Source organism: Myxine glutinosa, chromosome 4 (genome assembly GCF_964187855.1).
Source record: "Myxine glutinosa chromosome 4, kmMyxGlut1.1, whole genome shotgun sequence".
Lineage (NCBI taxonomy): Eukaryota > Metazoa > Chordata > Myxini > Myxiniformes > Myxinidae > Myxine > Myxine glutinosa.
Genome location: NC_136264.1, coordinates 62,234,504 through 62,262,116, shown reverse-complemented (window position 1 = coordinate 62,262,116; position 27,613 = coordinate 62,234,504). Strand labels below are relative to the sequence as shown.

Below are 27,613 nucleotides of genomic sequence, written 5' to 3'. Positions count from 1 at the left end.
AATTGATCTTCATTTCAACAATATTGACAGATAAAGGTGATATAATATAACAAATATCATGAAACATTTACATTTTGTAGTCCATTGTATAATTTAAATAAACATAAATGCAAATTTCGCATGTGGAAAAAGTAAGTACACCCTTGGCTCTAATAGGTGGTATTGCCACCTTTGGCAGAAACAACCTCAAGTAGGCGTTTCTTATAACTGTCTCCCAGTCTCTGACATCGACAGTGACATTTTTGCCCACTCCTCCATGCAGAATTCTTTCAGCTGTGCGATGTTTGAGGGGTTTCTTGCATACACAGCTCGTTTCAAGTCCCCCCACAACATCTCGATGGGATTTAGATCCGGGCTTTGACTTGGCCATTCCAGAACCCTCCATTTCTTTATTTTCAGCCAATTCCTTGGTGGATTTTACTGGTATGTTTAGGGTCGTTGTCATGTTGCAAGGTCCACCTGAGGTTGAGCTTCAACTTTCCGACAGATGGCCTCACATTATCCTCAAGCACCCTCTGGTACAATGAAGAATTCATAGTACATTCTATGATGGTGAGCTGCCCAGGCCCTGAAGCAGCAAAGCTGCCCCAAACCATAATATTTCCACCACCATGCTTTGCAGTTGGTATCAGGTTCTTGTGGTCAAATGCTGTCTTTGGTTTTCGCCAAACAAGTCTTCTGGTACAGTGGCCAAATAGCTCTACCTTTGACTAATCTGTCCAGAGCACATTGTTCCAGAAGTGCTGGTCTTTGCCTTGGTGTTCATTGGCAAACTTTAGTCTTGCCCTGATGTTCTTTCTGGACAGAAAAGGTTTCCTCCTGGCACACCTCCCATGTAGATCAAATTTGTGCAGCCCCTTTCTTATGGAAACTCATGCACTTTGACATCAACAGTGGCAAGAGCTACCTGTAGGTCCCGTGATGACATTCTGGGGTTCTTAGAGACTTCTTTCAGCATCTTGCGGCCTGCTATCGTGCTGAACTTGCTGGGGCGGCCTGGCCTGAACAAGTTGGCAGTTGTTTGGAATCTTCTCCACTTGTAGATTATCTTCCGGACAGTCGAATGATTGATTTCAAATTGTTTGGATATCTTTTTAAATCTCTTCCCAGACTTGTAGGCATCTATAACCTTCTTTCTGAAGGCCTCAGAGAGTTCTTTTGATCTAGGCATGGTGACGCCGCATTTCAACAACAAAAAGCAAACCAAACGAAATGTCTGAGGTTTAAATAAGACAGGTTCCTCCAAGATCCTCTCTCACGATGTTCTAATCATTTGCACCTGAGCTGGTGCACCTGATTCTAATTTTACGTATTTGAAGTAGTGATAAATGTCGGGGTGTACTTACTTTTTCCACATGCGAAATATGCATTCATGTTTATTTAAATTATACAATGGACTACAAAATGTAAATGTTTCATGATATTTGTTATATTATATCACCTTGATCTATTAATATTGTTGAAATGAAGATCAAATAGCTGTATGTTGAAATATGTTGAAAAAGTCAAAACTTTACATGGGGTGCACTTACTTTTTCACTTGACTGAACATGCAAGCTATAACACATACTACACATCTTTGGATTCACAATGAGTAATCATTGCAATTGCTTCCATAAAGTATATAATCTCCATGCACTTAATAATGTAAATTATATATTTATATTTGCAAGTCGGGATTTGATGCATCAGTATTTTTTTAACTAATTTATTTTTCAGGTGGAATGGAAACTTTCTGGAGAGGAAAATGTCAATATTTCACTGAATGGAAAGCCAATGTATCTGGATTTGTCAGGTGAATGAATGCTGACATCTCACAGATGGTGCAAATAGAATGCTTGTCTGTTCTTGACAGATTATATATATTTATATATATATATATATATATATATATATAATTATTATTTTATATATATGTGTGTATATATATATATATATATATATATATATATATATATATATATATATATATATGTACATATATACGTACATATCGACAAACATATCGACAATAAATATAATCCAGATATAATCCAGATTTTTTTTTTTTTTTTTTTTAATGTATATATATATATATATGTTATTGAAGGTTTATCTTTATGCATTGGACCAATCAGCTCTCACTTAATCAATTACCCCAGGAGTCTTGGGTTTCTGTAAATTAACACCCATGTTCTTCCAGCCAAAGAAATCCGTCTTTTTCATCTTCATCAACTGTTTTTTTTATCATCTTTCAAAAGTAGGTCAATGACACTCACCAAATATCAGGTGCACAACTTCAATGCAGGTCTACTATTATGATGCAAGAACATATTGGAAGGCCAAGTTGTCTTTGAGATTCCACATTGGCAAAATTGAGTGTTGATAAAAAACGCGTTATTTTCTTTGGACCGCTCGCGCTATTTCGCCATGACCACATTATATATTTTTCAGACTGCCATTTGACAATGACCTTCGTAGGGGTATGATGGAAATTAAGCATAAATGTGCCTTGCCTCTCGGCTATCGAGAGGGCAATTTCGTTCTGATCGGACAAACCTTTGTCAAGTTATCATGAAAAAAAGTTAAAATGTCTTAATATTTATGTCATGACCTTAAAATTAGGTGAAGGTCAAAAATATTACGTCAACCACCCACACTTTCTATTTACACTATTGATGCAAAATTTCAACTCTTGATCACTGAATTCACACAATGTGTCCACGTTTGGCCAATACCTCAGTAAACCGTTACGGAAACGTTTTCCTGCAACGTTTATGCAACGTTTATGCAACGTTTATGTAACGTTTTTGTAAACCGTTTTTTCTACGTTGTTTCAACGTTATTCACCCAGGAAGGAAATACATCGTCAAAGTAAAAACTTGTAAAATCATTGCCAAGTTATTTCTGACATTACTTCATTACTTTGTTTCCAGCAACATTGTGATAACGATGTGTGTTTGCTCGGCTCCTTTTTCAGGTAAAAATGTAACTTTCAACCAAACGGAATTATCGAGGCCAGAGCCAAATACAGTGTCCGCCGAATTTCCCAGCGGAGCTTCAATCAATGTATCAGCTGTACTTGGAGCTTTACAATTGACCGTGAGCCTCCCGATTGAATTCCAGAATCAAACCTGTGGCCTCCTCGGTACGTTTACTGCAAAGAAAAGCCTTTGGGTGAATTATTGAAAGCTGATTTTGTCATGTGTTTTTGGTTCACGAGTTATCAAGTGACCACTGTATTCGTCGTGTGTGTGTGTGTGTGTGTGTGTGTGTGTGTGTGTGTGTGTGTGTGTGTGTGTGTGTGTCCGCAGCATAACTACCCGATGATATCATCCGATCTTGATGAAACTTGGGTGGGAGGTTGATATCATGATCTAGTTGTGTACTGCCTAGAGTGGGCGTATTGCGCCCATTGTGGGCGGTGCCACGCCCGGAAAAGATGTCTTTCTAGGGGGTAATCGAGTTCAAGCTACATCTTCTCTGAGGGCTTTGGTGGAATCTGACAGGGGTTTCGATATTTTGTTAGGTCAATGTCACGTGTCTGGCCCCACGGAGCTGGATTTTTCATTTTTTGTTCATTTTTAAAATGTTTTTTTATTTATTTTTTTCATTTCATTTTTCACCGAATTTTCGGTATTGTGCAGCTAACTAACGTCATAACTGATTATACTTTATTTTCTATCTCATTTCAAGGTCAGCAACCTTCGTTTTGACATTTCCGGGCCTGTTCGGTTATATTCCGTCCTTTGTCATTGAATACCGCTCGCTCGTGAACCATCGTCGTCTCCTGACTTGTCCATCATGAAATTATATTGTGTTTAATTGCTGCATTAAAATACAAAGTTAATGTGCAGCTATCAGTAAAGAAGTAAAATATCAATGAAGAAATGTCGTTGTCATCGTCGTCAACCTTTATTTTGTCCTCAAACCACGGAAAACAACGGACAAGCCCATACGATATTTGTGGATTGTGACGCACATTCCTAGATTTGTGGAATTCCTAGATTTCCTAGAATTCCTAGAAACACATTCCTAGATTTGTGGAATTCCTAGATTTCCTAGAATTCCTAGAAACACATTCCTAGATTTGTGGAATTCCTAGATTTCCTAGAATTCCTAGAAACACATTCATAGATTAGTGGAATTCCTAGATTTCCTAGAATTCCTAGAAACACATTCCTAGATTTGTGGAATTCCTAGATTTCCTAGAATTCCTAGAAACACATTCCTAGATTTGTGGAATTCCTAGATTTCCTAGAATTCCTAGAAACACATTCCTAGATTTGTGTTTGTCGGTTTGAGTTTTCTTTATGTGGGATGGGGATTCATAAAATACACAAAAGTAGGAAAAGCAGCATCTTATAAATGTGTTATTTCTCTTTTCTAGGGCTGTTCAACAATTATGGCCAAGACGATTTCATTGCTCGGAATGGAACAGTAATTCCGTTTTCTGGTGACGACCCACCAGATGAAAAGACACTTTTCTTTGATTTCGGCATGACCTGTGAGTTATATGCTGTGCTGTCCTCAAAGTATGACCAAATGGTCATAATATAAAAATACTCCTCTGGGAAGAGGACCTGTCCCAAGTGACTGGAAAAGCTCGTAAAAGTATCCCCCACTCCCTCTCTCCCTCTCCCTCTCCTCACATCCCGCTCCCTCCCCCACTCCCTCTCTCCCTCTCCCTCTCCTCACATCCCGCTCCCTCCCCCACTCCCTCTCTCCCTCTCCCTCTCCTCACATCCCGCTCCCTCCCCCACTCCCTCTCTCCCTCTCCCTCTCCTCACATCCCGCTCCCTCCCCCACTCCCTCTCTCCCTCTCCCTCTCCTCACATCCCGCTCCCTCCCCCACTCCTCTCTATATGGCCATGTCGATCCTTTTTAAACGGCTTTCATTTCCCTTTCATTATTAAGTTGTCACTTATATTCGATATCTAATGTACCAGACTCGTCGGTGAGTGTCGGTGCCGCCAAAGCGGCTTTCTGAGCAAGGATTATACTGGGTTGGTTGCCATTGCCTTCCCAGCAGTCGTTCTGGCAGGAATTTGTAATTTGTTCAGGGTGCCGGCGATAGCTCGCCGACTCTTTGTGAAGGACACCGTGGGGATATTTAATGTCCATCAACTAATGTTGGAAGATGGGACGCCAGTTTAACGTCCATCAGAGTGGTCATCCAAACAATCCCGATGACCCAAAACACCCCCAAGGACTCCGAAGATCCAAAATACCCCAAATACCCAAAAGACTGAAAAGACCATGAAGACCCAATGGACCCCAAACACCCAAAATACCTCGTAGACCCAAAACACCCTGAACACTGTTAAAAACCTTAAAGACCATGATTACCTAAAATACCCTAAATACCCTGAGGACCCCAAAGACCCAAAAGACTGAAAAGACCATGAAGACCCAATGGACCCCAAACACCCAAAATAACAGGAAGACCCAAAAGACCCCGAGGATCCAAAAGACCCAAACAATCCCGAGGCCCCAAATGACCCAAAGGAACCAGAAGACCCCAAGGACTCCGAAGACCCAAAATACCACAAATACACAAAAGAACCTGAAGACCCAATGGGCCCCAAGCATCCAAAATACCCTGAAGACACTGAAGACTGTTAAAGACCCAAAATACCCAAAACACTCCAAAGACCCAAAAACCCCCAAAGGCCCCAAGATCCTTAAAGACCCAAAAGACCAAGAAGACTCTCAAGACCCCGAAGACACTTAAAGACCCCGAAAACCCATAAACACCCAAAGACCCCAAAAGACCCCGATGACTTTAAAACACCCAAAACACCCCGAAGACCCAAAATACCCCACAGACCCTAAAATACCCTGAAGACCCCAAGGACCCAAATGACCCAGAGTACTTAAAAGACCGACAAGTCCCTGAAAACCCAAAATACCCCGAAGACACCAAGACCCTTAAATATCCAAAAGACCACAAAAACCCAAAAGACACTAAAGACCCAAAATTTCCCAAAGACTTCGAATACCTAAAAGACCTCAAGACCCTTAAAGACCCAAAATACCACAAAGACCTTTAAATACAACAAAGACTGAAAAGAGCCCAAAGACCAAAAAGACCCAAAGACCCCAAAAGACCCCAAGACCCAAAATACCCCATAGACCCTTAAATACTCCAAAGACTCAAACAATCCAAAAGACCAAAAAGACCCTGGAGCTCCTTAAACACCCTGACAACCCAGTGGACCCCCAAATTACCCCTAAGACACAAAATACCCCAAAGATCTTTAAATACCCCAAATATCAACATCGAGGACCCAAAATACGCAAATGACTCAAAAGACCTCGTGGACCCAAAAGATTCAAATGACCCAAAAGACTCAAATGACCCAAAAGACGCCGATGAACCAGAAGACCCAAAAGACACAAAAGATCCTGAGGACCCAAAGACCCCAAAAGACCCGAAGACCCAAAATACCCCATAAACCCTTAAAGACTCCAAAGACCCAAACAATCCAAAAGACCAAAAAGACCCTGGAGCCCCTTAAAGACCCTGACAACCCAGTGGACCCCAAATTACCCCAAAGACACAAAATACCCCAAAGATCTTTAAATACCTAAAATATCTTTAAAGGTCTTTAAAGACCCAAAGGACTCAGAAGACCCAAATGAAGAGTAATTATGTCTCTTGCATTGGAATTGTAGACGGTGGCTTGCAAACTGAGCCTCAAGGTCAAGGCAAACTGAGCGGTATTTTTTAAATCACAAAAGTCCCACTTCCCCTTCTCTCCCCATCTTGTCTTCCGCTCCCTCTTTTTGTATATTTTGTTTGTCTGGTTGATTTGTTTGTGAAATAAATGTTAGCTCTTTCACGAGCCTCGATTCAGTATACAAAAAAAAATAAAAATAAATACAAGGCACAGGGAGGTGAAATTTGCTGCATGTGATGTACAATGCGCGCAGAGTAAAACGAGTGTTCATTTATGTCTGTAGGATGTCTAACAAAAAGCACCCCTGACAGGAGGCCCAGACTTCAGACTTTCACATGCGCAGTGCTCACGTGGCTGCACCGTCACAAACTGTTCCAACCCGTCATTTTTTACGGGCTTTGTACAAGTATATATATATATATATATCAACCCACAGTCCCACACCCACACCAACTTATAGGAAACAAACCCACACCAACAGATTACTGAACTTAAATTCCTGCAACCCAATCTCCCACAAGTGCAGTGTCGGTCAACGGTCAGAGTTTGTAATAGGTTTTCGTAACCGCTATAGCCTTAAGAATGGCTGAAGGGATGCATGTCAAACGTGGTACACGTATGTACAATGATGTAAAGATAATTGGATTCGATTTTGGCATCGAAGGTCAGCGGCCCTGTCAGGTAAAATTGTGATACTTGAAAACAGCTGAAGGGATTTAAATCAAAACTTGGTACAAGTATGTCCGATAATATGTGATAATGTGGGTGGAGGCATATCGGTCGACGTCGTGACGTCCACGAGTGCCGTTCTCGTTATAAATTGTTTTATCCATTTCCTTCTTCCTTCTCATTCGCTAAAGTAACGATATATATATCGATATATATATATATATATATATATATATATATATATATATATATATATATATATATATATATATATATATATATATATATTCCAGGTACCAGGTATATATATATATATATGTATACAATATATAATCGACCCAAGGTATTTATGAACCATGCATTCTTCCAAAAAAGTATTGTTTTCCTGAATTGCAGGGGAAGTCAAACCAGAAGAATCAATATTCACGGAACCATCAGAGAACAAACACAAGTCAGGTTATGAGCCCGTGTTCTTGGAGGATTTGCTCAAAAGTAAATCAGAAGATGAAATTGCGAAGGCAAAGGCAGAATGTGGAGATGACGAGTCCTGCTTGTTCGATATTCTAACCACAAACAATACAGCATTTGGCAAAGCAACACACGAAGCAAAGGTGAAGTTGGTATCAACCAAAGTTGTTCTGAGTAAGTCACTCATTCCTTCACCTTCTCTATGCAGTAAGCTTGTGCTTAATTGTAAAGTGACAAAGTCACAGCCTCCGTGATATGTATTGTACGTGATCCAATGTCTGTGCGTCATTTTTTTGCGTTTCCTTCCAAATAAATTGTCACATAAAGTTGGAAGTCGTACCATATGAGTATGAGACACCAAAGGCACAGGCATGTGCAGGGTCAATATATATATATATGTATATATATATATATATATATATATATATATATATATATATATACATATATATATATATATATATATATATATATATATATATATATATATATATATATATATATATATATATATATATATATATATATATATATACAGTCACATGAAAAAGTAAGTACACCCCATGTAAAGTTTTGACTTTTTCAACATATTTCAACATACAGCTATTTGATCTTCACTTAAACAATATTGATAGATAAAGGTGATATAATATAACAAATATCATGAAACATTTACATTTTGTTGTCCATTGTATAATTTAAATAAACATAAATGCAAATTTCGCATGTGGAAAAAGTAAGTAAACCCCTACATTTATCACTACTTCAAATACGTAAATTACAATCAAGTGCACCAGCTCAGGTGCAAATGATTAGAACATCGTTAGAGAGGATCTTGGAGGAACCTGTGTTATTTACAACTCAGACATTTAGTTTTGTTTGCTCTTTGTTGTTGAAGTGTGCGGCGTCACCATTCCTAGATCAAAAGAGCTCTCTGAAGCCTTCAGAAAGAAGGTTATAGATGCCTACGAGTCTGGGAAGGGATTTAAAAAAGATCTCCAAAAAATTTGAAATCAATCATTCGACTGTCCGGAAGATCATCTGCAAGTGGAGAACATTCCAAACAACTGCCAACTTGTTCAGGCCAGGCCGCCCCAGCAAGTTCAGCCCGAGAGCAGACCGCAAGATGCTGAAAGAAGTCTCTAAGAACCCCAGAATGTCATCACGGGACCTACAGGTAGCTCTTGCCACGATTGATGTCAAAGTGCACGAGTCTACCATTAGAAAGAGGCTGCACAAGTTTGATCGAAATGGGAGGTGTGCCAGGTGGAAACCTTTGCTGTCCAGAAAGAACATCAGGGCAAGACTAAAGTTTGCCAATGAACACCGAGGCAAAGACCAGCACATCTGGAACAATGTACCCTGGACAGATGAGTCAAAGGTAGAGCTATTTGGCCACAGTACCAGAAGACATGTTTGGCAAAAACCAAAGACAGCATTTGACCACAAGAACCTGATACCAACTATAAAGCATGGTGGTGGAAATATTATGGTTTGGGGCAGCTTTGCTGCATCAGGGCCTGGGCAGCTCACCATTATATAATCCACGATGAATTCTTCATTGTACCAGAGGGTGCTTGAGGATAATGTGAGGCCATATGTCAGAAATTTGAAGATCAAATGAAGGTGGACCTTGTAACATGACAATGACCCTAAACATACCATTAAATGCACCAAGGAATGGCTGAAAAGAAAGAAATGGAGGGTTCTGGAATGGCCAACGCAAAGCCCGGATCTAAATCCCATCGAGATATTGTGGGGGGATTTGAAACGAGCTCTGCATGCAAGAAACGCCTCAACCATTGCACAAGCTGAAAGAATTCTGCATGGAGGAGTGGGCAAAAATTTCTCCCATTCGATGTCAGAGACTAGTAGACAGTTATAAGAAACGCCAACTTGAGGTTGTTTCTGCCAAAGGGGGCAATACCACCTATTAGAGCCAAGGGTGTACTTACTTTTTCCACATGCGAAAATTGCATTTATGTTTATTTAAATTATGCAATGGACTACAAAATGTAAATGTTTCATGATATTTGTTATATTATATCACCTTTATCTATCAATATTGTTTAAGTGAAGATCAAATAGCTGTATGTTGAAATATGTTGAAAAAGTCAAAACTTTACATGGGGTGTACTTACTTTTTCACGTGACTGGATATATATATATATATATATATATATATATATATATATATATATATATATATATGTATATATATATATATATATATATATATATATATATACAGTATATATATACAGTGCATTCAGAAAGTATTCAGACCCCTTCACGTTTTTCACATTTTGTTATGTTGCAGCCTTATGCTGAAATCGTTTAAATTCATTTTTTCCCTCATCAATCTACACTCAATACCCCATAATGACAAAGAGAAAACAGGATTTTAGAAAGTTCTGCAATTTTATTGAAAAGAAAAAACTGAAATATCACATTGACATAAGTATTTAGACCCTTAACTCAGTACTTAGTGGAAGCACCTTTGCCAGCGATTACAGCCTCGAGTCTTCTTGGGTATGACACGACAAGCTTTGCACACCTGGATTTGGGGATTTTCTGCCTTTCCTCTCTGCAGATCGTCTCAAGTTATGTCAGGTTGGATGGGGACCGTCGGTGGACAGCCATTTTCAGGTCTCTCCAGAGATGTTCAATTGGGTTCAAGTCAGGGCTCTGGCTGGGCCACTCAAGGACCTTCACAAAGTTGTCCCTAAGCCACTCCTGCATTGTCTTGGCTGTGTGCTTAGGGTCATTGTCCTGTTGGAAGGTGAACCTTCAGCCAATTCTGAGGTCCTGAACGCTCTGTTTCAGGTTTTCATTGAGGATATCTCTGTACTTTGCTCCGTTCATTGTTCCCTAAACCCTGACCAGTCCCACAGTCACAGCTGCTGAAAAACACCCCCACAGCATGATGCTGCCACCACCATGCTTCACCGTTGGGATGGTATTGGGCAGGTGATGAGCGGTGCCTGGTTTCCTCCAGACATGATGCATATAATTAAGGCCAAACAGTTCAATCTTGGTTTCGTCAGACCACAGAATCTTGTTTCTCACAGTCTGAGAGTCCTTTAAGTGTTTTTTTGCAAACTCCAAGCGGGCTTTCATGTGTCTTTCGCTGAGGAGAGGCTTCCGTCTGGCCACTCTGCCATAAAGCCCAGATCGGTGGAGTGTTGCAGTGATGTTTGTCCTTCTGGAAGTTTCTCCCATCTCCACACAGGATCTCTGGAGCTCAGCCAGAGTGACCATCGGGTTCTTGGTCACCTCTCTTACCATGGCCCTTCTCCCCCGATTGCTCAGTTTGGCCGGGCGGCCAGCTCTAGGTAGAGTCCTGGTTGTTCCAAACTTCTTCCATTTAAGAATTATGGTGGCCACTGTGCTCTTGGGAACCTTCAATGCAGCAGAATTTTTTTTGTAGCCTTCCCCAGATCTGTGCCTCGACACAATCCTGTCTCTGAGCTCTGCAGGCAGTTCCTTTGACCTCATGGCGTGGTTTTTGCTCTGCTATGCATTGTCAGCTGTTAGACCTTATATAGACAGGTGTGTGCCTTTCCAAATCATGTCCAATCAATTGAATTTACCACAGGTGGACTCCAATCAAGGTGTAGAAACATCTGAAAGATGAACAAGAGAAATGGGAGGCACCTGAGCTAAATTTCAAGTGTCATAGCAAAGGGTCTGAATACTTATGTCAATGTGATATTTCAGTTTTTTCTTTTTAATAAATTTGCAAAACTTTCTAAAATCATGTTTTCTCTTTGTCATTATGGGGTATTGAGTGTAGATTGATGAGGCAAAAAAATGAATTTAAGCGATTTCAGCTTTTTTTTGCAAATTGTTTTTTGCAAAATAACAAAATGTGAAAAAAGTGAAGGGGTCTGAATACTTTCTGAATGCACTGTATATACATAAAAATATATTGCATTGATTTTTTTAAATTAATATTGATTTGGATCAAAAAATTCATTGTTCACATTGACAAATGCCGAGACAAAGCAAGTGTGAGCCATGCCTACTTTCATTCCAATAGCATTTCACAAATGCAAACAATTATTCACAAAAATACCTTTTTTTGTGAAATATCTCCAGGTCGCCATGCTTCCATTGTTGAAAACAGTGGCATGTCAATGAAATAATTATTCAGTTTCCCCATTCTAAGAATTTAAAAATAAAAAAGTTACAGCCACAAATAAATTAAACAAAAATTTGGTTTGGGGCCCACGGGGTTGCTTGTGTTTCTTTCTTTTGTTTCACGACATTCTTGTTGGTGTAATGGACATCTGAAGTGATATTTTGCTTTTGTGTTGAAACATCAATATTCTTTTATTATTAGGAACTTTTCCACCAAATGTCACTGGAGACAGCACACTTTACAGTATCATGAATGAAGAGGTCAAAGTTCAATATCAAACAGATGATGATGATGGTGCGAACGTTATATTTACGTTGGTCACAAATTCCTCTGCTATCAACATCACAGGTGAGGAAGTTTTCTCCTCATTAATTTACATTGCTTTTTCCTCTATGTTTAGGTTATAAATTATGCAGATTATTTTTGTTGATACTTTGCTTATTTCACATTTCCACACCGATTGGTTTCCTCTGCCATATACGAAATCCAGAGGCGATCACCAGAAGCTGAACTTTTAAAGTCCTGGTGATGAAAACAATTCCTCTTTTCTCTTTGCTTTGCAGAAAATGGTGTGCTGATGTGGCGTCCCACATCCATTGAACCAACGTTTGCCATTGTGGTGGCAAATAACAGCAAAGCCGTTGGCCAGCTCGTTTTGACTCTCGTGGTGTGTTCCTGTGAAAATAATGGAACTTGTGACTTTGAGCAGGAATATTCTTCCACTTCAGGAGAAGGTGGCACCATTTTCAAGGTAAGGCTGATAAAAGAGTTCTGCATTAATATATGTCAATCTAATTTTAGGAAGTAGAAGTAAAGCTCTGATGGGCCATGATGTGTTTTATGAAGCTTATATTCAGCGGAAGTGGATGGTTGAGCTAAAATAAAATATCTGGATTGAGAAAACAGAAAATCGGTGACATTAGGATAGGAGAGAGATAAGAGGGCTGAAGAGTGTGCGATGACGATGAAGAGAAGGAAATGGAGGCTGGATGGAAATTAGAAAATAAGAGGAGGATGTTCATGGTATTTGTTTGGTATGAAAGAGGAGAGTTTCAACAACTTTCCTTTATTTCATACTTGTATGGTCCACGGCACTGCACGGGGAAAAAACTATGTAAGGGTTCCAGCACATGCTGTGCATTGAAAACGTATGGTGTTATTGTCCTCATGGTGGTGTACTTTTCCCGGCGGGGGTTTTGGGACGTGTTTGACATTGAAAATCTATGGAGTTATTGGCCTCATGATGGTTAACTTCTGCCTGCGGGCCGGCGGAAGCACGGCCTGACCCCACTCCCAATATACATCTTATGGTGGCCTTGGTGGCCTCAAAACGTCCTTCAAGGCCAACGTGCGGTCGCTTAAAACCTTATAACTTCTCCATCAAACCCCCTCCATTTTGTTCTCTTCGCTTTCTCATTTTTTTATTGAATTATTCGTTCAGATGTGGTGAATTAAAAATTAAATTCCTCGGGTGAAATCCATTTTGACATAAATGTCCGGGTACATACCACCATTTTAAAAGAAAATTTTCAACATCCATTCTGAAGATTGTGTAATTCAGAACTTCCATATCAGTGTGTGTGTGTGTGTGTGTGTGTGTGTGTGTGTGTGTGTGTGTGTGTGTGTGTGTGTGTGTGATGTTTGAGGGAGTGATCACAAAAAACATGCTTGCTTGTACCTCTTGTATTGCTGCAATACTTTGTGCATACTTGTTTAACTTCTGTCTTTGTGTGTTATCTTGATTTGCCCATTTGTTTTCATTTTAAAGGTAAGTTCTTGCTTCCACAAGTATCATCTTTGGCTTCTGTGTCTCCACAGGTTGCAACCTGCAATTGTAGCCAGGGTTACACTGCAAATGACTGCAGTGAGGATTTCAACCCTTGTACCAACAGCACTTGCTTCGCAGGGGTCACGTGCACAGACAAACCAGCTCCCTCTTTGGATTTTGAGTGTGGTCCCTGCCCAGATAGACTCATTGGGAATGGCAGCAAATGCTACGGTGAGCTCAAAGCGATAATCAAGTGATGGAAATTTGTTTATTTCGATGTTGTTGTGACAGGTGTACTTTGGCAAATGCATACGAGGTATTGATAAAGTTAATTCGACATTCATGAGGAATATTTCTGAAGAATATTTATCATGTTGTGACCAATTCACAGCACTTAACATTGTGCACAATGCTGGTTGGTTGCATCATTCTAAAATGTCTTTTTCAGCTATTTTGTGAACAACAAATAACGTTCTGTGAATATCAGGATCGTACTGCATGTGTAAGATTGCATAAATGGATATTGTGTTATTATCTCATTCAGATATTGATGAATGCTTGAACAACAGTCCATGTGACCACAATTGCATCAACATCCTCCCTGGTTACAACTGCACTTGTCATGAAGGTTACAGCATCAATTCATCTGATTCCAACAAATGTGACGGTATGTAGGGGTTAACATTTTATCTTTGTTTGGGCTTGTTAAGTTTTTATATGGAGGTTGGTGAGAAGGACACATTGAGGATAATAAAATGTAATACAGGATGTTCCTTAAATAGGGGCCCATTTTGACGTCAGGCACCGAAGGTGGACGGAGGTTTTCACCCCTGTCTGTCGGTTTATCTGTTTCTCTGTTGTTTTGTCTGACAGCGGGATATCTCAAAAAGTTGTAGAGGAATTCAGGCAAATTTTTGGTGGACATTTTGTGTGTGTGAGAAGATCGAATAGATTAGATCTTGGTGAAGAGGTAGATCTGGATCAGGTTACTAGAATTTTAAAGTGATTCTTCACCATTGAAAGATCCAGCCAAAAATGATATGCAGCATGATATCTCATAAAGTTGACCCATTGCTTGTCCCCCAACATTCCCAGAACCTGACTCACTGTGATTTGTTTTTTAACTCACTGTGAGTTTAATAAAGCACAGAATTTTGACTGTGCACACACAGTCCTTGAATGAGCTACGAGATTGCATCACCACTTGTGTTTTTAAGGGCATATCCCGGGCCATCTGTGCAAACGTTACGGACAATTTTGTTCAACGTATCCAGAAGTGTATTGACAGAAAAGGTGGACATGTTGAGTGTTGAACTAAACTTCAAACATTGCTCTTAACTCTTCCATATTAAACTGGAAAGTTCTGTAAGCTTATTGTGTTCGTTAAATAACGAGACGGCACTCGGTAAAGAGCATTCCTCTGCCAGGCTGACCAGTTTACGGTTTGTATCCCTCTGAGAGGCCGGATCTGGATCCAGATCTTGATCAAAATCGAATTGGCTTGTTCTTGTCACCGAATCAACTCATCCACAATTTTTTGAGATATCATGCTACGTGTAGTTTTTGGCCCCATCTCTTAATGGTGAAGAACAATGAAAGAAATTTAAAGATTCTCGCATCCAGACCCAGATTTTCACCAACATCGAATCACTTTGTCCTTGTCACAAACCCAACTTGTCCTCCAACCTTCATCAAAATCCGTCCATAACTTTTTGAGATATCATGTTATATATCGTTTTTAGACCTATTGCTCAATGGTGAAAAATCACTTTTAAAATTCTCGTATCCAGATCTGGATTCGGATCTTGATCAAAATCGGATCAAATCTTCCTCATCACACACCCAACCTGGATGCTAAATTTCGTCCAAATCAGTCCACATCTTTTGAGATATCTTGCTCACACAGAAAAAACAGACAAACAGTTGAAAACATAGCATCCGTCTACCTTCGGTGGTGGAGGTAAGAATGGGTACCTTATTTAAGGGACACCCTGAATATACTGGAGAATATAAAGTGTTTAATCCTTGTAATGATTCAGAATATTTTAAGTCGAAGTTTGTGACGGCACAACATGAAAAAAAGACGTTCATTTGCAGGGGATTACAGCTTATAATTCAAATAGAAGAAAAGGTAAATATGTTAATGAAGTGGTTTTCAGAAATAAAAAGCTCTCACCTTGGAATTTGATTTTATCGCATGTTTTTGATGCCCAACCAAGAAAAATCATTCAAAAGAATGACTCGTCATATGTTAAGGTGTCAGACAGAAATCATTGAAACGGAATGCGTTTCCAGCCAATAATATATTACCATTTGTTTTGTCGATTTTGGAAAATAAAGATTCACAAACAACTTTTGTCATCCACAATCAGTGTTCAGAAATGTTGGGGTGTGTAAGGGAGACAAATGCTGAGGTATGGATACAAAACATCAACTGTATTTCAAGGGATCCAACCTCACCTTGACTCATCTGTTTGTGTGTTACATTGTTCACAAAATCGACAGAATGGAGGAATGTTAGGAGGTGAAAATAATATTAGTAAATGTGCAATGGAAAGGGAATATTACATGAAACCTTGGTGGATAAGGAATACATTCCATTAGCAAGAATGTGTTTTTGCATTAATTGATTATGACGTGCAAATGTATTTTTGTTCCATCAGACATTGATGAGTGTGCCAACGAATCAAGTTGCGTGGATAACGCACAATGCAACAACTTACCGGGCACTTACAACTGCACCTGTGATGTTGGCTTTTCAGGCGATGGCAGTGTGGTTTGTGAAGGTACAGTAGGCCTGTCTTTGAAAACTTTCAGCTCTTTTCTTTTGCCTCCACAGGTGAAGGTTGGATGCGTTATTTTTCTGGCTGTCCATCAGTTTGCCCGTGCATCAGTCTGTCCGTTATCGGTTTTGTTACCACAATAACTCGTGGACCACTGAAAAGCTTTCGAACAAACTTGGCACAAGAATTGACATGTTCCTCATTGCACCCTACGTTTGGGGATATGCGGTTCATTGGGATTTTCAAAAATGTAACCCCCACGAACGGCAAGGCCCTCCTTTGTATATTTAAACACTGTGTGGGGTATCGTGGTCTATGAACTCTGTACTTTTTAATATGATTGTTTATTCTGGGCCCTTTCCTTTGTAAATTAGGCATTTTGCAGTACCAAGCAATCCATTTGGCCTTGCAAACCACGAGGCCTGGCGATCCACGATCGAGATTTTTACAGCAGAGTTCCTCAATCTACGCAAATGGCTTTCAACAGCATGTGGTGTATTGTGGTTGTATTGTTTTTGTTTCATTCAGTTAAAAAATTGCAATGGTGCAATAACCAAGAAACAATGTCACTTCGTCCTGTTAGAATCATGGTAATAGCCTCAGCCATTATTGTGCTTCTGAAGGTCTTTGACGTCACTCTCTAGTCGCTTTTCAACGTGTCATGTTGTACACATTTGATGGGACAACGATTTTTTTCCATGGATCCCCACATGTGGAGTACTACTCCGTACTTCATGATTGTCACAATAGTAAATAATTCAAAATTATGATAAAGCCTACAGTTTATTTCATTGGCATTTTTTGACGATGGAAGTTTCCTTCCAACCATTGTATGACATTGTTTCACAGCAAAAAACACCGAGCTAGGTGACTAAGTCATTAGTGTTTGATGTTTAACATGGAAAAATAGAAAAGGAGAATTTTAACAAATCATTTGATAACGACTTCATGAAGTAAACTGACGAAGTCTATCCTTCTTCCAGATATTGATGAATGTCGGAATGAAAGTGCATGTGGAGATCATTCGATTTGCACAAACAGCAACGGCTCTTTCAGTTGCTCTTGTGAGAAAGGATATAGAGGTAGTCCTTGCACAGGTAATTGTTTTTCTTCATGACTGTGGCACCATGGTTTTCACCATTTCATGCTAATTTAATGGATATTTTATTTGTTTATTGCCTGCCTTTTACAGTCAAATAGAAAGCATACACTTGATCAATGAAATTGTTCATGGTTTTTTTTTACATTTTCTGGATTTTGAATTTACAAAACGTTTTCTTGTAATAATTTCCCATGTCAACTACAGATGTTGATTTTAAAAAATCCAAACAAGTTTGGTTGTTCAAGCAGCAGTTGAAGAGAGAGAGTGATTATTTAACCAAAGGTTCAGTTTGTACAGCGCCTTCAAAAAGTATTCACACCCCTTGGTTTTTTCACATTTTTTTGTTTTACAACCAGAATATAAATGGATTAAATGAAGATTGTTTTGTCACTCATCTACACATAATACCCCATAATGTCAAAGTGGAACTTTTTATTGAGAAATTTTGACAAAGTAACGAAAAATGAAAAGCTGAAGTGTCTTGAGTCAATAAGTATTCAACTCCTTTCTCATGATGCTCCAAATTAAGCTCAGGTGCATCCAATTTCCTTTGATCATCCTTGAGATGTCCCCACAACTTGATTGGAGTCCACCTGTAGCCAATTCAATTGATTGGACACATTTTAGAAAGAAACACACCTTTCTATATAAGGTCCCACAGTTGACAGTGCATGTCAGAGCAGAGACTCGACCTTGAGGTCCAAGGAACTGTCCATAAAACTCCGAGATAGAATTTTGCGGAGTCATATATCTGGTGAAGGGTATAAAACCATTTATAGAGTGTTGAAAGCTCCCAAGAGCACAGTGAGCTCCATCATTAGGAAATGGAAAGAATACGGAAATACCCAGACTCTTTCTAGAGTTGGTGGAAAGACCAAACTGAGGAACCCGGCAAGAAGGATGTTGGTCAGGAAGGTGACCGAAAACCCAATGACCACTCTGACACAACTACAGAATTCCTTGTCGAGATGGGAGAACATGCCGCAAGGACAGCAGTCTCAACAGCACTTCACAAATCACGGCTTTATGGGAGAGTGGCCAGACGGATGCCATCCCTGAGAAAAGGGTACATGACAACATGCCTGGATTTGCAAAAACGCATGTGAAAGACTCTGAGGATGAGGCAAAATTTTATGTGGTCTGATGAGATGAAAATTGAACTCTTTGGCCTGAATGCAAAGCACTACGTCTGGCGGAAACAGAGCCAAGATCATCACTCATCTAACACCATTCCGGCTGTGAAGCATGGTGGTGGCAGCATCATGTTATGGGGATGTTTCTCATCGGAGATGAGATGCCATCGCTACAGAGATGCCTTTCAGTTGCAGAGACTGGGAGACTTGTGAGGATAAAAGGAACACTGAATAGAGCCAAATCCAGGCAAATCCTTGAGGAAAACCTGCTTCAGAATGCAAAAGACCTGAGACTGTGGCAAAATTTACGTTACAACAGGCCAACGACCCCCAAGCATACCCAATAATACTCGAAGATGTAATCTCTGTCAAAGGTGCTTCTACGAAGTATTGACCCAGGGGCTGAATACTTATGTAAATTAGATGTTTCTGTATTTAAGTTTCTTATTGTTTTGTAAAAATTTCTAAAAATAAAAAAAATTCCACTTTGAAATTGTATGGGATATTAAGTGTAAATCCGTGACAAAATTTTTTCTCAATTTAAACCATTTTTAATTCAGGCTGTAACACAACAAAATGTGAAGAAAGGAAAGCGGTGTGGATAAATTATGAAGGCACAGTATGTGTGGACTGTACATGCTGGTGCTCCACAATACTGCAGCAACTTCTTTCTTGTTGGTGGTGTGCAAATTTCTGTGAACAAAAGTCAGGCCTGGCTAGAGATTAGATGGGTCAGTTGTTACTTAAGTGCTGTGGAATAACAGTCGTCTGCAAAAGTATATATGCCCTCCCCCCGCCCCCCACCCCCCTCCCCAAATTTTTCACATTTTGGTATCAAATGAGCTTATTTCATGATGCTTTCAAATCAAACTTAAAATATAGAGTCCTCACAAACTTCTCCAAAGTGATAAAGCTAAAAATACAGATACAATGTGAGTATGTGAGATTAATAGAGAACTAGAACAACACTCTTCGACGTCACCACGCCTCCGCCCACATTATTACATCATTATACGTACCTCTACCATGTTTGATTTAAATCTGTTCAGCTGTTCCCAAGTTATCACATTTTTACCTGACATGACCTCTGACCTTTGGCTTGTGACCTCGGACCCCAAAATCTATTCAGTTCATCTGTACGTCATTATACATACCTGTACCAAGTTTGAATTACGTCACTTCAGCCGTTCTCAAGTTATATACCTATTGCAGACTTTGACCTCTTGACCCCAAATTCTAATCAGTTAATCTTTACCTCATTATACAAACCTGTACCAAGTTTGAATTAGATCCCTTTAGCTGTTCTCATGTTATAGATCTATTACAGGCTTGACCTTTGACCTCTTGACCCCAACATCTAATCAGTTCACCTTTACATCTTCCTACATAATTGTACCAAATTTGGTTAGAATCCCATCACTGGTTCACAAGTTATCGCGGTGACAGGATTTTTACCCAACTTGACCTCTGACCTTTGGCCTTTGACATTGTAACGCCAAAATATAATTCGTTCATCTTTACCTCATTATATATACCTGCATCAAATTTGACTAAGATCACTTCAGCCGTTCTCAAGTTATCACGGTGACGAACACCTATCACGGACGGACGGACAGCTGGACGGACAACCTGAAAACGCAATGCCTTCGTCGACTTCTTCTGCGGAGGCATGAAAATCACATGATTCCCAGTTGCATAAGTATTCAAACCTTTTGCCTCATTAACCCTAAATCATTTTAGGAGCAAAGTATTTGTTTGAAAGGTTACAAAATAAGTATAATAGTTTTTACCTCGATGTAGTCAGTGGTTTAACTGAAGTATTAAGTTCCCCACTTATTGAAGGAGTTTTAAGGTGAAACTCATTTGGTCAACCAACAATGCAAACAATGAAGAACAAGGAGCGTTCCAAAGCAGTCAGACATAAAGTGGTGGAGAAGCACTGTTCAGGAGAGGGTTATAATAAGATTTCAAAGTCACGCATTATCCCTGTAGTACAGTGAAATCCATTTTTAAGAAGTGGAAGACATATCATACCATGCAGATCAATCTACCCAGATCAGGTCACCCATCCAAACTCAGCAGCCGGCCAAGCATGTAACTGGTTCGGGATGTCACTGTAAATCCAACAATGACTTTGAAAGGTCTGCAAGGCTCTCTCCAAGATGGGTGTCAGTGTTCATCCATTAAAATATCCCATTTCCTTCTGTATTCATCCTGGCCACGGTATGCATCCTCTTCTGCCCCAAAATTGTCCTCACACCCATTGTTTGGCCAAGTCTCCTTCTATCTTGGCGTTTACCTCTGCTGTTGGTGTTCCCCCCCTCTCTCTTCAGTGCCTTTTTGTCCTGTTACGTCCTGATCCACTCAGTGTACTACCTCTTGGAAGAGGCTCGACTATGTATACAAAAAAAGACAACATCATGATCTGGGGCTCTGACCCTCCCAAGAGGTCTGGGAATTTGAGTACGGCAGACCAAAATTGAGCTTGCGGTGTGGCCTAATGCATACCTGACTGAGTCATTGGGCCATTTTTCTTTCCTGGCAGCACTATATGTCAGATAAAATTAACTCCATATGTTGGAGAAATTTATATTCCCACAATTGATAGAACTGCAACCAGAAGTCATTCACCCACTGGCCGGAGCTCCCCCACACTGGAGTCTGATATTGCACAATTTCCTCAAATAACTCTAAAATGATTGATGGATTGTGCATGATGGGCAAATTTGGTAGCCACCAGGTTCACCGGACATAACCTCTCTTAATTTATTTTTCTATAGGTTAGGCCGAAAAAAATATATTGCTGGTCTCTGGTCAGACCAAAGTTCCAGAATTGATGCGGCGATGCGGTTTTCTTTTTCTTTTTTCTTTTTCGAAAAGCATGGATTGGACATATAGAGGTGTTTTTTGTGTCCTCATGCCTTGCGGTCCTCGTCATCTGCTGTGGCGCCGTCCAGAGAGAAATTAAAGACAGCCAATGGGACTTGTAGGCCTTTTTTTTTGTAAATAATGAACACAAGCTTAAGTTATTTTAAAATGTATTTATTCTGAAAATTATTAAGTTCTTCAAGCATATTATAGACTGCCATTTTGATCTCGAGATCGCCTCGCCGTACCGTTAAACATTCCAATGCGTCGATCGCGTCAACACTGCGCATGCGCAAGTGGTCTAACAGGCCGATGGCCTCCCACGATCTCTTCTCCCTGTCCACCAGATTATCACAGACACTTACTACTTCATGACAAACGAGATAGGATCCAGGCCTAACTAACGAGACCACCCACAGCTCTCGAGGCCTTCTGGTTGCTTTACACGAACCCGACAAAGAACGTCTTCGTTTCAATAAATGACAATATCCAGCCGATAGAGGCCTTGCATCGCGTGGGCGTCGTCCATGGCAACCGGTTCCGGCCGCCATCTTGGGTGGCATAAACAACATGGCGGGAAAGCTGTCGTTTCGTCAGACGGACCTGTCAGTTTACGCCCGTAGCTTGCCCGTTGAGGCGTTTTCGCAGTAATGCGAGAAACCGAGGCTGTGTCATCTGCCTGTGGATCCATGTGGACCCACAAGTACGCCACATGCACTCCACGGTCCACACACACTCCACACATACGCCACAAGTACGCCACACACACTCCACACGTATGCCACAAGTACGCCACACACACTCCACAAATACGCCACAAGTACGCCACACACACTCCACACGTACGCCACACGTACGTCACACACACTCCACACATACGCCACAAGTACGCTACACACACTCCACACGTACGCCACATGTACGCCACAAGTACGCCACACACACTCCACACGTACGCCATACACACTACACACGTACGTAACCAAATGCCTAATCCTGCTTTTCACTTCGCGAGCGAAGGTAACAACCTCAGGAGCCATATTCTCACCTGAGAGCTGCAGTCAAGGCAGCTATGAAACCGTTTTAGCGTTGTGTCGTCCGGATGAAATCGGGCTGTACATCCGACAGCACAACAACTCTTTACCATCGTGTAGGGGGCAATTTATATGTGAAACGAGTTTCAAATTGCCGCCATGACGTATGGTGGCAGAAGCAATGTTTTGCCACCCAAGCGGTCACGTGACTAAGACGATGACGTCACATGCAACTTCCCTTTTGGATTCATGACGTCACGGCACACAAAAGTACTCATATCTTTGGAACGGCTGGTTGGATTTGGACAAACTAAACGCAGTTTTGTAGGGGAGAACCGTGCGCGACCGTCGATACCAAATTTGAAAAAAACGTTGTTGACGCGCAGGGTCAAAACCGATGCGCGCGCTGACCAGAGACCGGAAATATATTTTTCTCGGCCTATATGTGAAGGCCATGGTGTACCAAACAGGTGTTACCGATATTGCGCACCCGAAGAAGAGGATTAGGGCTGCAATTGAGAATGTAGATGCAGAAATGCTCAACCTAACCTGGAAGGAGATCGATTATCGCCCAGACATGTTATGTGTGTCATGGTGTGCTTGCCAAAAGTGTACTGATGATGATAAATGGTGATCGTGACAATATAACTTGGAGAAATGTTTTTTCACATACAGCAATTAATATTGTTGTATCCCATTTGATTGTTTTTTTATTACCGTTTGAATTTGGAACGGTAATTTGTGGACACACTTTTGATGCCGATTACTCCAAATATAACATTTTGCTTCACCGTTGACCAATAAGACCGAACAGAGTATTTATTTTTGTCTGTGCACAACATACCTCAGGAGACATCTTGTGATGGCAGAACCTATAATTTGAGAAACTTTGCCTGAATTTGCATCAAACATTATATAACATTTTGCATTTGTTTTCACCAGACTGGAATGAATGCACCACAAACACTGAATGTCATCTTAACGCCGACTGTGTGAACACGATTGGTTCCTACAAATGCACCTGCAAGTCCGGCTACACTGGAGATGGACGTGATTGTGTGGACATCGATGAGTGTCTCAGTGGACACAACACTTCTTGTGATGCTGAGACCATGTTATGTAAAAACCTGAATGGAGGCTACACTTGTGACTGTCGTCCTGGATACAGAAATGATTCTGGACAATGCATAGGTATGTTTGCAAGTTCAGAACATTACCATTGTTGCAAACACATCCTTAAAATCATGGCTGTTTGGTGGTCATCACTTGGTCTGCTACGAATCACACAGCTAATGGAAGTTTGTGGTGGTAATGGATTTCCCAGTTATATTCAGAAAAAACTCATCCTGGCATTGATGGGATTCTTTCCACCCTCAAATTTAACTCTTACTGACCAATGGATAACTTCAGAGAGAAACGTGGGGAGAATAATCATCATTTTAAGTGAACAACCTGGGTCGTTACATGGAAGGTGATGTTGTGAAAACGAGAATGGAGAAAATAAAAGTGAAGAATAGGAGAGGGAGTGGGAAGTTTGATGTGGGAGAAATGGGAAGGGAGGGTGATAAAAAAAAACATAAAATGATCGGGAAAAGAAGGGGGTTGTGGTGCACATCGGGGGATGAAGGAAAGATAGTTGGTCTAAAATGTATACCCTTCCCCACCCTATCCCCCAAATCATATGAACTTTTACCCCCTCAATGCACATGTTATATATTCATGACCCATTGATGTTCTTGTTTCTGTTCGCATTGAAGCCCGACTGCTCCTCCATAAAACAATTGTGGATGTTAATGGTTCAAATTCAGTTCATCCATCCTCCATGTAAATGGGATGTACATACAATAACTAAATGGACAAAAATAGGTTTTTGGGTCGGAGACATGATAGATTTTGAGGTCATCTCATCTCGATTCTCGAAGAGGTTAACTTATAAAATGGGTCATGATGTTTGAATGTCTGTACTTCCATCCGTCTGTCGGGTCGTCCGTTAACCTTTTTGCTGTTTTTGCTGCTCCTCCCCTATCACCCGGCTGATTGTTTTGAAACTTGACACATGAATACAAGAAAGTAGCCCGCGCGATCGCTTAGGCTTCGCTTTTTCGATTTCGGATCATGGGTCTTGGGGGGTGGGGGGTAGAGAAGGTCTTCCCAAAACCTCAGCCATTATTTCCATAATCATTCCAGCCAGAAGAATCATTCCCCCCAAACTGTGGATACCTCCTAATCGCCTATTTACCAACCAATTGCTCTGAAACGTGTTGCAGCCCTTCTGCTCCATGGCCCGCACAATCGCTCAGGCTTCATGTTTTTTATTTCGTACCAGGGGCCTCCCAGGGTATCAGGGAGGCTTCCAGGGGAGGGAGCTCTATCAAATCAGCAGAGGTCTGACCTGCAACCTCAAGAGATGACCGTCAGCCCACTCGGGGCTATTTTTTCTGTAGGTCGATGGAGGAGTTAGAAAACAGAACGGAGCAGGAAGTAGCAGGGCAAATAGAACAGCAGAAAGAAGGGAAGGGTGGGGGGAGGGGGGAACACACAAGCTGCATGGTCGAGGGGCAAAATAGACTGATTCTGGGAGTAAAATACATGTGGAAGAATCAGAGCAAGGGTTGGACACAGAAGGTGAATAATATGTACAAGACAACTCTCAATTACAGAAGTGGAGGATAAATTTGAGGAAGAAACAGAAAGGAAACAAAGAAAAAAAAGGACGCATATATATATATATATATATATATATATATATATACGTATATATATATATATATATATATATATATATATATATATATATAGTATATATATATATATATATATATATATATATATATATATATATATATATACATATAGATATATATGATGGACCAAATGATATGTTATTTGAAAAGTAAAAATAAAAAAGAGGTTGAGGGAGTTGGGGGGAGATCTAGCAACCTGGAAACCCAAATGAGGTGGGCTTGGGGAGAGTTACTGAGGGTAGAAAGGATCATGGTTGTGGATGATGGTGACCAATCTGGCTTGAAGCCTTGGAGGGATGCATGTGATTGAACAGACTCAGGAAGTTGGTTCCACAGGCTGGAAAAAAGAGGAATGAATGAGTGGAGGTGAGCAGTGAGTCTGGATTTTGGGAGTTTCACCAAAGACTGGGTCATTGACTGACCATGTGCACTCTGAATAAATATGTTGGGGATGTTGGGGGAGTGCTTGGAGGGAGCAGAGGGTGCAAGACCAGAAAGGAGGCAATAAAAGATCGAGCGACTGCAGATCTGACTGCATGTGAAAGATATAGACAGAGACTTTCCTTCATCACGGGAGATAAAAATCATTTTGAAGGAGTTGAATTCAACGGCCTCAAGCTGAGCAAGGAGTGAGGCAGGGGCAGCAGCCCAAAGGCAGAGTTGTACTCTATAAAGTGATGGTGGAGGCCTTCTAAGGAGATAAAAGTCTTGTATGACAGGAGAAGACTTTGCTCTGTGGAGTATGCCCAGTCGGTGGCTATTTTTGGACGCCAAATTAGATATGTTATTTGCTCAACAAATGTCGTGGCTGATGGTGAGGCTGAACAGTTTGAGTGACTGAACTTCTTCAAGACGATTGGTAAGGAAATAGTAGAGGAGTGGGTTTATCAGATGGTCTTTTAAAAGAGACAGAGACAGAGTGAGAGTCAGAGTGTGACAATTGTCAGAATTGAATGACATATTCCAAGTAGAAGACCAGCTCATGATTCCATCAAGGTCTGCCGAGAGTAGGAGGCTGCTGCCTGCCTGTCTGAAGGATGACCGATGCAATGGCTGAGGTTGAAGTCATCAACAAAGAGGTAAAGAGGATTTTTTGGAGAGTTATAAAAGTTGATGGTGAAGATTAAGAATGGCATTGCGTCCAAGATAGCACTCCAGCCTTGAAAGGAGAAGATGTGAGAGGATCCCGTTGAGAGTCACACCTTGGCTACAATAGTGGAGGACGTCGGGAAGATTTTGGGAGAGTGGAAGCAGCATATCCAGGTGGTGACTGGGTCTGAATCCAAATTGATAGTCTCAGATTAGGCTTTTGGAGAAAATGAAGGATTTCGGGAGTAATGCATTCACTCGTGTCCGTGTGTGTGTGTGTGTGTGTGTGTGTGTGTGTGTGTGTGTTCATGTGTTTGTGAACAAGATATCTGGATAAGTTCTGAACGGATTTCGATGAAAATTGGTGGGATGATTGCCCTTGGGATAAGGAAGAATTGATTAGTTTTTGGTGAAGCTCAGGATATTATTCCCGATCCAGGAATTTTTTGAAGGATTTTTTTTTACCATTGGAAGATAGGGCTCATTTTTTTTTTAACATTATCTTCTATATATTTTATATTTAACATTGTGATATGAAAATAGTTTTCAGATTTGTTGTAAATGTAGTTTAAACTCGTGGTTATGCGTTAGAGCGGTGTATTTTTTTTAGCAGCGTCGTCTTCAATGTTAGTTTTTTTTATTATAATAAAGACATTCTGTCATTTTAAAACCACCAAAGTGTGTAATAGGTTTCCCCGTTTCATAAAATGTATCGTTTGATATGTATAATGCTTTAAAAATGTTTTTTTATTTTTTTATTTTACCTCAGAAGAGATATCAACATTTAGCTCACCGAATGTCAATCGCGGTGCCAGTATTTGATGAACTTATAAAGACTTAGTTCCAGATTTATCAATGGCTGAGGTATATTAACAAACGAATAAAACAGATTTTGAAAAATTCCTACTTTTAAAAAAAAGATCGCATATTCACCCAGGGTTGTGAGGGCCTGAAGAAGAAGAAACCTCACATGGCTTCCCAGACCAAATAAATAATTCTGGTTCTGGCTCTGCGATTTTCAGGTTTATTACTCCTGCCAGGGAGTAACGCATTCGATCGTGTCCGTCCGTGTGTGTGTGTTCGTATGTTCGTGTGTGTTGTGAACATGATATCTGGAAAAGTTCTGAACGGATTTGGATGAAAGTTGGT

The 27,613-nt window shown here is 40.4% G+C and overlaps 1 protein-coding gene across 1 annotated transcript in view; it reads left to right on the top strand.

Moving 5' to 3' along the window:
* The window catches only part of LOC137425859 (uncharacterized), a 245,516-nt gene that overhangs the window by 95,739 nt on the left and 122,164 nt on the right, over positions 1-27,613 (top strand). Inside the window, exons 21-31 of the mRNA XM_078775229.1 lie at positions 1,720-1,795; positions 2,960-3,127; positions 4,370-4,486; positions 7,728-7,973; positions 12,145-12,291; positions 12,507-12,694; positions 13,762-13,942; positions 14,256-14,378; positions 16,375-16,497; positions 17,478-17,591; positions 23,574-23,822. Of these exons, the coding sequence (XP_078631355.1) occupies positions 1,720-1,795; positions 2,960-3,127; positions 4,370-4,486; positions 7,728-7,973; positions 12,145-12,291; positions 12,507-12,694; positions 13,762-13,942; positions 14,256-14,378; positions 16,375-16,497; positions 17,478-17,591; positions 23,574-23,822 (1,732 nt within the window). The remainder of the gene's footprint in view (positions 1-1,719; positions 1,796-2,959; positions 3,128-4,369; positions 4,487-7,727; positions 7,974-12,144; positions 12,292-12,506; positions 12,695-13,761; positions 13,943-14,255; positions 14,379-16,374; positions 16,498-17,477; positions 17,592-23,573; positions 23,823-27,613) is intronic.